Here is a 13,066-nt window from a genome sequence, read left to right on the forward strand (position 1 = left end):
ACACTATTATTTTATGATGAACACATTCACATTTGTTCTATACACTATTATTTTATGATGAACACATTTACATTTGTTCTACACACTATTATTTTATGATGAACACATTTACATTTGTTTTATGATGAATGTATTCACATTTGTTCTACACACAATTATTTTATGATGAATGTATTCACATTTGTTCTACACACAATTATTTTATGATGAATGTATTCACATTTGTTCTACACACAATTATTTTATGATGAATGTATTCACATTTGTTCTACACACTATTATTTTATGATGAATGTATTCACATTTGTTCTACACACTATTATTTTATGATGAATGTATTCACATTTGTTCTACACACTATTATTTTATGATGAATGTATTCACATTTGTTCTACACACAATTATTTTATGATGAATGTATTCACATGTGTTCTACACACTATTATTTTATGATGAATGTATTCACATGTGTTCTACACACAATTATTTTATGATGAATGTATTCACATTTGTTCTACACACTATTATTTAAGCATTAGTTAGGTGGATAATTCAATTTTAATAGTTCTGTGTATCTTATATTACTTGAATAATTTTTATAATTTCTTGGTATTTTGTTTTACTTGTATAGTATGGCACTCTCAGCTCCCAAACGGATTGTTTTCGGTTTCATAATTAAAAGCTTTAGATTTAAGTCTGGGTAGGTTGTAAAACCTAATCAGCTACCATTGTTTCAGAGGAAGAATTTACTATGGAATTTCAACTAAGTCGTTTTATCACATAATCTAGAAAATTCATTTTGTAAACAAATTTATGCATTTTATATTACATTAACATAATATTGTTTTCAATCAATTTGTCATGTGTGTAGCCTGTACAAGCCAATTGTTTTCAATCAAATTGTCATGTGTGTAGCCTGTACAAGCCAATTGTTTTCAATCAAATTGTCATGTGTGTAGCCTGTACAAGCCAACTGTTTTCAATCAAATTGTCATGTGTGTAGCCTGTACAAGCCAACTGTTTTCAATCAAATTGTCATGTGTGTAGCCTGTACAAGCCAACTGTTTTCAATCAAATTGTCATGTGTGTAGCCTGTACAAGCCAATTGTTTTCAATCAAATTGTCATGTGTGTAGCCTGTACAAGCCAACTGTTTTCCAGTATTAATACTTATGTTGAGTTTCTTTCTTTCCTCCTTCCAGTCTTCAACCTAAATTTTGCAAAATATTAAGTTTATAATCGTATTGCTCACATACATTGTACATACATTTCTTGCTATCCACTCGTACACACTTCATCATAAAAATAATAATGAAGATATTTGCATAATTCATGCAATAGTAATAACATTAACAAGTGAGTTTAGAAAAACTTTATTTTATTTACATAACATTTATCTGAGTTAATTTTGTTAACAGCCATTCAGATACACTTTCAAGAATGTGATTCACTTTCAAGTTGTGTAAGCATCCTAAGTCAGAATGTATCACTATATATTATATTACTTATGTGGGACATACACTTTCAAGGAAGGGATTCACTCTGAAGTTGTGTAAGCATCCTAAGTCAGAATGTATCACTATATATTATATTACTTATGTGGGACATACACTTTCAAGGAAGGGATTCACTCTGAAGTTGTGTAAGCATCCTAAGTCAGAATGTATCATTATATATTATATTACTTATGTGGGACATACACTTTCAAGGAAGGGATTCACTCTGAAGTTGTGTAAGCATCCTAAGCCAGAATGTATCATTATATATTATATTACTTATGTGGGACATACATTTCAAGGAAGGGATTCACTCTGAAGTTGTGTAAGCATCCTAAATCAGAATGTATCATTATATATTATATTACTTATGTGGGACAGACTATATAGGTATGTCTGTATATACTTAACTGTAAGTCAGATCCAACTGTCAACTGCCCAGACCCACATCTGTCATCACATAATACACACACAGGTCTGGGTCTATGCAGTTTATTAGAACAAATCAGTAAAATAACAACACTGACCCTGGTCTGCTGGTGTGTAATGTGATGGCAGAGCAGGGTCTATGTTTGTTTTCACTTGGACACAACTTGTAAGGGAGTACATGTGGTACAGGTGTTGCACAAGATAAAACTGACATTTAGAAGTCCTGTTATCTCTGTAAAATATAACATCGTATTAAATAATATTTTACTGCTGATGAGTATAAATTTCTACATATCTTATTAATAATGTACACTCTGACTGAAAGACTATAACACTTAAATCTTGGGAATATTGATTTCTCTCAAGTTTTGTTTCCAAATACTACATATGCATGTTTCCTATTTTCATTCTAAAATAGCAAATATATGAGATACTCAGATTTGTTTTTCTCATATGCTATCTGTGTGTGGCAAAGATTTAAATTATTATTCTGTTCTGTTCTAAAGTCCGCCTCAACTTTATATCTGAGAATTTGAAATATTGTTTAGAATATACATACAGTTTAAGATAAAATTCATCACGTCACTGATCTCTCTGATTTCTAGCTGTATGGATGATATCAATTTTCAGTTATATCGATTTTCTGGATATCAGAAATGGAAATCAAGGCCAAATAAAACCTACAAAGGCCAAGCTCACATGTTTCAATTAAAAAGTTGCAAGAATTTGTTTGGTCACATTGAAACATTCTAGGAAACAATGTGTCAGTTTAATGGACAGAGCCACTGTTACACTAAAACATCTAAAAAAATTCTTCCTCAACTAAGATTTTCAAATATTTTTCTCATCGCTTGGTTGCTAACAATGACTTTTTTCCCACGAAATATTCAGCATGCAATAAGATGACAATACAGTCATAAAATATTTAATTTCCATTAAAATGTTTTTGCCTTACTTGAGACACTCTTTAACTCTTTATTTCAAGAGTAAAGAGGTTTCTATGGTAAATTCTAAAACTAAAACAATGATTTTACATCCTTTTCAATTTACCCTTCTTCAACAAAAATATTGATATTGTCGGAAGTATATAAGCAACAAAATATAAAATGCCAACATAAGGAAACATTGTGAGAATTTATTGAAATCAGCATTATCATGAGCTTAGCTATGTTAGTACCAATGAATCAAACTCTTTAACAACAACCGGTTTTTAAGACAGAATTGTATATCAGTATGTGCTGGGGATGGGTGGCTTGTCATGAAATGGCAGAACCTTTTTGCAATTCTTGCCTGTACCCAATAAAACATTAGGTTGTTTTGAAACTTCTACCTGGCCCTGATACATCATCGGGCTGTTTTGAAACTTCTACCTGGCCCTGATACATCATCGGGCTGTTTTGAAACTTCTACCTGGCCCTGATACATCATCGGGCTGTTTTGGAACTTCTACCTGGCCCTGATACATAATCGGGCTGTTTTGAAACTTCTACCTGGCCCCGATACATCATTGGGCTGTTTTGAAACTTCTACCTGGCCCTGATACATCATTGGGCTGTTTTGAAACTTCTACCTGGTCCTGATACATCATCGGGCTGTTTTGGAACTTCTACCTGGCCCTGATACATCATCGGGCTGTTTTGAAACTTCTACCTGGCCATGATACATCATTGGGCTGTTTTGAAACTTCTACCTTGCCCTGATACATCATTGGGCTGTATTGAAACTTCTACCTGGCCCTGATACATCATCGGGATGTTTTGGAACTTCTACCTGGCCCTCATACATCATCTGGCTGTTTTGAAACTTCTACCTGGCCCTGATACATCATCGGGCTGTTTTGGAACTTCTACGTGGCCCTGATACATCATCAGGCTGTTTTGGAACTTCTACCTTGCCCTGATACATCATCGGGCTGTTTTGAAACATCTAACTGGTCCCAATACAGAACTGGGCTGTTTGGGAACTATTAGCTGGTTGTAAAATGGTGCCCTGCCATGTTACAACCTAATCTGGTCAACAAATATCACCAGCTGTTTTTATACCTAAGCATTTTTATTTTTACTCTATTTAGTCTTGAGAAAGGACAGTGCCTTTTTTTTACCCAACTTGGTTCTGAAATGCAGCAGGGCCTGTTTATTAGCCAAGTATTAATATTTCTTAGTTTTATCTGGTTCAGTGCATGTGTACTTGTGTGATTTGGATTTTTAATGTAGCTTTAACAATTTTTCAGTCATATTTCTACAATGTCTGCAGTGAGGCAGTTTATTAGTGATGTCTAGCACTGGAGCATCATGGCACAGACATGTAGCATGATGTCCCACCCAGTCACATTATCCTGACACAAAGATGACCAGTCCTAACACTAAACTCTTAACTGTGAGTGCCAAGTGAGGCAGCTGCTAGTACATGTACCACTTTTATAAGTCTTTGGTATGGCTCGGCTGGGGTTCGAACCCAGACATCCCATATCTGAGGCAGATGCTCTAACCACTAATAGGCCACTGGAGTGGCAGACAGATAAATAAATAATGTTATTTCAATATCTCTCCAATAACATTTATATAATCAAGTTTATACTGTAAACTAATGTAAAAGAAAACATTATTGTATATCATCTTTAATGGTAATATGGTAACCCGATAACAACAACAACAACAACATAATGGTAATATAAATTAAACATAAAATAATGATGTAATCCATATAGAAGAATCTTTAAGCAGTTTCGTTTTGCATCCTTTAGTACAATGTCAGTCATATGTATAATTCCAATGAACAGTTTTACTACATTGATATACAAACCAGTAGGAAATTAACATAAACTCTGATCCATTCATATTTTATGCATGGGGAAAATTTCTATCTAAACAGTTTATCGTGAGCAAAAACCTATCAATTTGTATTTTAGACAGTTCATAACAAGTTCATTCACTATCGGTATTTATATTGAACAAACAAGGACAAGCACCCTGTCAAAAATCAGGATAATAATTAATTGGCTCCAATAGATGGACATAGTATCTAGGGTCAATATTTACCTATTTACCTATGTAGGTGTAATAGGTTTATATGAATTTACCTCTAAGACAGTATATACACAAATCATATTTACCAATTAGTTTTTGCTGTGTTTAAAATATCTGTCACCACTTCTTTTAACAGCAGTTTTCTAATCTACGTCATAAAAACATCTGGATAATTTATGTAGTCATGAATTGTCTTTACATTACATTATAGGCATTTCCATACTTAAGCCTCAAGGACACAGCTTGTCATTCTGTATGTCCTAAACTGTCGGTTGGAAATTGATTAAACTTGGTTTATATTACATGTCCAAATGGTAACCATCAACAGCAACAAGGGTATTATCTTGGCTCCCTCCAATGTGTTCCCTGGGAGGAGTCCATTTAAAGTCACAACCCAAATCAGGGTCACTTGGGGGGTCCTCAGTAGGGTTTCAAAGGGTCATCAGAAGAAAATTTTAAATCAAATTTTAAGCCTGAGTGTTGGGAGGTCATTCTGTTGGCCAATATAGGTCATTGTGACGAAAGATTAGGAACCACTGATTGAAGGTATGAAACACATTTTATTAACTTTGACAGCCACAGTATCAATTTAATGTTAAAATATAATTTTTACAAAACTGTAATCAATATATATATATATATATATATATATATATATATATATATATATATATATATATATATATATATATATATATATATATATATATATATATATATATATAAAGACCTTGTGCAAAGAAAAGAAGAATGACCAGCAGTTTTGAATTACATATTTGAATTTTGGGGTGGTGAAGAGTTGGTATGTCTTTACAGCACCTTACAGGCAGAGTTTGTATACTGGTTAGAAATGGTAGCTAGCATTGTTGCACATGAAATGTTATTTGGCAGTTAGGTGGAGATCAATTATTTACTGATATCAAATACAGTGTGAAGATTATAATCCATATTTGTTGACATCTTGGTGCCTGTGATGCACAGTTCTGTTCAGTTGGATTGAGTCATTTAATATGACCACACATATATATTGATAGAAGGAGACAGGGGGAGAAAAAAATAATACACACTATGTAAAATTCAGTGCTCAAAGAACTTGGATAACCGATGCCTGGGGATCCTCTAAATCTAGAAAGGGCACTCCTGCATTTAAAGCAAGTTGCCTATTAGGCTTGTAAAACAAAAATATCTTATCTAATTTGCTAGATAAAACACTGATTGATCGAGAAAACCAAATGTGTTACCTATTTTGCCTGACAAAACACTGAGTGAGACAACCAAATGTGTTACCTAATTTGCCTGACAAAACACTGAGTGAGACAACCAAATGTGTTACCTAATTTGCCTGACAAAACACTGAGTGAGACAACCAAATGTGTTAATTAATTTGCCTGACAAAACACTGAGTGAGACAACCAAATGTGTTAATTAATTTGCCTGACAAAACACTGAGTGAGACAACCAAATGTGTTAATTAATTTGCCTGACAAAACACTGAGTGAGACAACAAAATATGTTAATTAATTTGCCTGACAAAATGCTGAGTGAGCCAGCTGAATGTGTCATCTAATTTGCCTGACAAAATACTGAGTCAATCAACTGTATTGACCAATTAACTAATTTGCCAGACAAAATTCTGAGTTAGTCAACCAAATGTGGCATTCCCATTGCAAAGATATTGATAGTCACAGGTAAATTATTCATGTTTCCCCCTCCTGTGCCTCATTTTGAAGGTCCTTGTATTGAAAACTATAAACTTTGCCTTCAGAGAAAAGTACATAACCTATGAATAGGGAACAGTACTATTTCTCTTCTCCATATTTCTCTGGTTAATAATAAACTGTCCCTTGTTCAAGCTTACAAGGTAATTTGTCAGTGGTTAAACAAATATGCAGTGGTTTAACAATTAAGGTAAACTAGTGGATTACTGAGTATGATGGCTCAACCATTTAACTGGGGGAGGGGGTTTCTTTCCTACCAGGATAATTTTTTTCTGTCTTGAAAATGATTTTTGTTTCAATTTATATATGGGACATTAAAACATGGTTCTTATTTTCTAGAAATTGGAGCAAGACTATGGAATCAAAATGTGAGAAAATAATCACAGACATGAATGTTCTTTGAAAACACTGTAAAGTATTTTCATGCTGATTAATGGCTTGCATCAAGTCATGGAGGAAACATCAATTTTAATGAGTTCAATTCAAATAAAATTTTCATACAACAATGTCATAATTTTGTTTCCTTCTGAAGTACTGTTTTACAAATGAACACAGAAAATCAGTCCATTTAAAGCATTGAAATCTTTCTTTCTTGTTTAAAGTAGAGCAGTTTTCATAATGTGTCAAAATAATAGCCAACAAAATTTGAGACCTTTTTGGAAAGTGGAATTTGAGTCAGGGTAAGTGATTTGTTTTTAGTGTAGCAATTTTTATGATGTCAAAATAATAGCAAAAGAGATACTGATCTTATGTGGCATGTGAAATTTGAGTCAGAGGAAGTACTCTTTTTAAAATACACTTTATATTATATATATATATATATATATATATATAATATATATATATATGTGTGTGTGTGTGTGTGTGTGTGTGTGTGTGTGTACAAAAATTGGCATATATATCTGTGTGTGTGTGTGTGTGTGTCAAACAAGTTAGAATACGTTCATGATACTAACACCTGCTGGACACATGGTTATTACAACTATGCTACTGACCCCTGCTGGACACATGGTTATTACAACTATGCTACTGACCCCTGCTGGACACATGGTTATTACAGCTATGCTACTGACCCCTGCTGGACACATGGTTATTACAACTATGCTACTGACCCCTGCTGGACACCTGGTTATTACAACTATGCTACTGACCCCTGCTGGACACATGGTTATTACAGCTATGCTACTGACCCCTGCTGGACACCTGGTTATTACAGCTATGCTACTGACCCCTGCTGGACACATGGTTATTACAACTATGCTACTGACCCCTGCTGGACACCTGGTTATTACAGCTATGCTACTGACCCCTGCTGGACACATGGTTATTACAGCTATGCTACTGACCCCTGCTGGACACATGGTTATTACTGCTATGCTACTAACCCCTGCTGGACACATGGTTATTACAGCTATGTTACTGACCCCTGCTGGACACATGGTTATTACAACTAACATAAACCAGCCATGTCAATGCATGTCACAAAAAATATTTAGTTTACTCATAGCCTGCCATCTTTATTACAATTTGTATCTATAAAAACTAACTGAATGAATAACTTCTTAGTGTACAATAGAGAATTAATGGTATACAAGAACACACTTGTTTCGAGCCCACTTTTATTTAACTAGAAAGTTAGAAAAGGACTTTTATAACTAACGTTAATGTAGGGTGTTGATGATCATACATGCATGCACAGAGATGCCAGTGTGAATGGACATACATGCATGCACAGAGATGCCAGTGTGAATGGACATACATGCATGCACAGAGATGCCAGTGTGAATGGACATACATGCATGCACAGAGATGCCAGTGTCAATGGGCATACATGCATGCACACAGATGCCAAACTGAATGGCTAAGTTGTTGACTAAGGCAAGAATGACAAAAATAATATTACTAAGTAATATTCTGAGATTTTCAAGCATGATGACCAAGTTTCAAAAGCCACTTTTGTGCCATGGAAAAGTGTTTTTCAAAGCAGACAATGATATCTTAGCTTAAAATAATTTCTAGGAGTCCACAATAAGTCTGTTCCTTCATCTTTTCTTCTTAACTCCAGAGTTTTTAAACCATCTCTGATATCCCTTACATGCTCCAACACACAAAATTTAGTAGCAAAATTCCTGTAATTATTCAGTGCAAAAATCTTTGTTGCAGACTTTGACCTTGAACCTGATATCACATATACAAGGTCACAGATAATGCCAAGATTCAGCCACATGCTAGTTAGTTAAATTTAAAACTATTATTTGGGGGGAAAAACATCGGAGTTTTCTCCAGATCATTTCACAAAACGGGTTTGAAAAAAAGAAATCTTTTCTTACACAATGTGTTCATATTCACAAGCCAGTACAGATAAAAACCTGAATCATGACCTTGTCTGTTGAATCAATACCCACTAAAGTGAGCTTCACAAACAACAGAAACTTGATATACAGAACAGCTGTTGACAGGCTTGATTGGACTCGACACTGACACTACACTTTGCCATATGTAAGATAATTCCAACCAAAGAATAATTGCAAAAAATAAGGTAGTCCGTACAACCAATCATAAAACCATTTTATGGACTAAATGTTCTTGACAAATATTGATGTACATGACAGATTATATAAATTTTAAACTGTACCAATAAATTTTATTGATGTGCATGACAGATTATATACATTTTAAACTGTACCAATAAATTTTATTGATGTGCATGACAGATTATATAAATTTTAAACTGTACCAATAAATTGTATTGATGTACATGACATATTATATACATTTTAAACTGTACCAATACATTGTATTCATGTACATGACAGATTATATAAATTTTAAACTGTACCAATACATTTTATTGATGTACATGACAGATTATATAAATTTAAACTGTACCAATAAATCAAGGCAAGGTAGAAAATGAAGCACATTGAATTACCAACATACAAACATGAATAATACTGTTCTGGTGAATACACACAATTACCATATACATGTAGCATATTTAACAAGAATATTACTGTGCTGGTAAACACACACAGGTACCATATCCCTTGTAAACACACAGAGGTACCATATCTCATATTTAGCATGAATATTACTGTGCTGGTAAACACACAGAGGTACCATATCCCATATTTAACATGAATATTACTGTGCTGATAAACACACAGAGGTACCATATCCCATATTTAGCATGAATATTACTGTGCTGGCAACCACACAGCGGTACCATATCCCATATTTAGCATGAATATTACTGTGCTGGCAACCACACAGAGGTACCATATCCCATATTTAGCATGAATATTACTGTGCTGATAAACACACAGAGGTACCATATCCCATATTTAGCATGAATATTACTGTGCTGGTAAATGCACAGAGGTACCATATACCATATTTAGCATGAATATTACCATGCTGACAAACACACACATGCACCATATACCAGTCCCATATTTAGCATGAATATTACTGTGCTGGCAACCACACAGAGGTACCATATCCCATATTTAACATGAATATTACTGTGCTGGTAAACACACAGAGGTACCATATACCATATTTAACATATTACTGTAGTGGGAAACACATACAGGTACCATATCCCATATTTAGCATGAATATTACTGTGCTGGCAAACACACACAGGTAGAATATACAATATTTAGCATGAATATTACTGTGCTGGCAAACACACACAGGTACCATATCCCATATTTAACATGAATATTACTGTGCTGGCAAACACACACAGGTACCATATCCCATATTTAACATAAATATTACTGTGTTGGTAAACACACACAGGTAGAATATACAATATTTAGCATGAATATTACTGTGCTGGCAAACATACACAGGTACATATCCCATATTTAACATGAATGTTACTGTGCTGGAAAACAAACACACATACCATGCATGAATGTAAAAGTTTCATATGTAATTACTAGAACTCTTTGTTCACCCCCAAAAATCATATATGGCAATTACATATGAAAATGTTACATTCATGCATGGTAATTACATATGAAAGTTTTATAATTTTCAGACTGGGACTATGTTAATTTAACATTCAGTGATATTATCAGATTGCATACCCATACTATAGCTATGTTAATATAGCATTCAGTGTGGATATTCAGTCTGTATTTTCATTTTGCATACCCAGAAAATAGCACTGAATATTAAATTAACATAGTCCAAGTCTGGGTATGTAATATGAAAATACTGATTGAATATCCATACTGAATGTTAAATTAACACAGCCCCAGTCTGGGTATGTAATATGAAAATACTGATTGAATATCCATACTGAATGTTAAATTAACACAGCCCCAGTCTGGGTATGTAATATGAAAATACTGACTGAATATCCATACTGAATGCTAAATTAACATAGCCCCAGTCTTGGTGTTCAGTATGAAAATACAGGCTGAATATCACTAAATACTAAATTAACATAGTCCCAGTCTGGGTACTGAACATAAATACAGAATACAAGATTAACAATGAAACATTACACGGGTATGCAATAAAATAAAAGAAACAAATCGGTTCATTGTACTTACAGGTAGTGCAAGGAATTTGTTGAAATACTCCACAAAGAGGTCATCAGTGACAAGAAAGTCCTCCTGAAAGGAAAAATAACTCAGTGAAATAACACAGAAGGAAGAGCACTGTATACAGTTCATACACAGATCCAATAAATTCTTGTATATAAATTATACTTTCACATTATAATGACTAAAGGAAATTTGCAATTCTGCTATAAATATCATAATGTAAAAATGACTGTATGATCTTGAACTGCAAAAACCATGTAGTGAGATGACAATACATTGAAATGCCTTGTACATTAAATCGTTTTTATAATCTGAACCATGAAAAGCATTTAGGGAAATTAGAATACATTGAAATGCCTTGTACATTACACCTTTATTTTATCTTCATTTGAAGTCAGTCATAATCAGTCTAATATGACACTGTGTAATGTGAAATATAAAACATAAAATGGGTTTATGACTTTATGATCATTTTCTGGTATTAAATACACACACACAAATTGTGGAGTGTGAACAAAGAGTTCTGGTAATTACAAATGAATGTTTTACATTCATGCATTGTAATTACATATGAAAGTTTTACATCCACACATGATAATTACATATGGAAATGTTACATTCATACTTGATAATTACATATAAAAAATGTAATTCATACATGGTAATTACATATGAAAGTTTTACATTCATGCATGATTATTACATATGGAAATGTTACATTCATACTTGATAATTACATATAAAAATGTAATTCATACATGGTAATTACATATAAAAGTTTTACATTCATGCATGGTTATTACATATGGAAATGTTACATTCATGCATGATAATTACATATAAAAATGTAATTAATACATGGTAATTACATATGAAAGTTTTACATGCACACATGATAATTAGATATGAACGTTTTATATTCACACATGGTAATTACATGTGAAAATTTTACATTCATAATAAAAGGCTTCACATTTGAAACATTACCACATATACACACTTTATAAGTTGTTTCCAACCATACACAACATTGATTCTGATCTGCTTTTGCATAATGCACTGGAAACACAGGGTCTGTTTTGCTTGTTCTACTGATTACTCCTTACATAGACCCAGATCAGCTGACATTATGTAACTGCATATCTGGTCTATGCAATTTAGAGTTGGACATCACGTATTAGCGCATATACATGTTTAATACAAATATAACACCTTACATGAAATAAAAAGAATAAATTTAAAATCAAATAACACAAGTTAAATTTTTTTACAAAATCCTGTTTATAAGATTTACTTTGGACTGGATTGTTTTCCTTCATGAAATGAAACTGGCATGATATGTCTGTAAATATTTAATATCTCATAATGTTAGCCCTTCAGCATAATGAAAAATGCTTGATGGATGTGACATTGTAACTTCTATTCATCTTGCATTTTATTTTTACAGATGACCTAAAAAACTATAATAATCAATAACCACATGGGTCATCGATCATATATTATTCAGGGTTGGCTTATATATGGTCCACTTCACAAGAGGTTCTCATCATACAGCCAGCCTTTCTTAAGGCCAAATTGCCTTACAGTGAAATAGTATATTTCAATCACTATGTGCCCGACAGGAGAGGTCACCTGTTTAAAAGGCCATATTTCCATTCAAGAAGTGGGGGCCCCGAGTGGCCGAGTGGTCTAAAGTGCTCTCCATTACGGATCACTGCCATCTCACCTCTGTCTGCATGGGTTCGAGTCTAGGATTTGGCCAACATGGGTATGTGAGAAAGCTTGCCAGTAGCTTCTCGTGGGTTGGTGGTTCTTCCTGGGGTTTTCCCAGGT

The 13,066-nt window shown here is 33.6% G+C and overlaps 1 protein-coding gene across 2 annotated transcripts in view; it reads right to left on the reverse strand.

Annotated features, from left to right (window-relative positions):
• Positions 1-13,066, reverse strand: part of LOC149806521 (regulator of G protein signaling 22-like) — a 201,709-nt gene that overhangs the window by 122,834 nt on the left and 65,809 nt on the right. For both annotated transcript variants that reach the window (XM_089954185.1, XM_089954186.1), the window contains one exon: positions 11,240-11,302. In XM_089954185.1, coding sequence (XP_089810311.1) covers positions 11,240-11,302 — 63 coding nt within the window. The remainder of the gene's footprint in view (positions 1-11,239; positions 11,303-13,066) is intronic.

This window comes from Sinohyriopsis cumingii, chromosome 1 (genome assembly GCF_028554795.1).
Source record: "Sinohyriopsis cumingii isolate HCF-2022 chromosome 1, ASM2855479v2, whole genome shotgun sequence".
In the NCBI taxonomy this organism is placed as follows: domain Eukaryota; kingdom Metazoa; phylum Mollusca; class Bivalvia; order Unionida; family Unionidae; genus Sinohyriopsis; species Sinohyriopsis cumingii.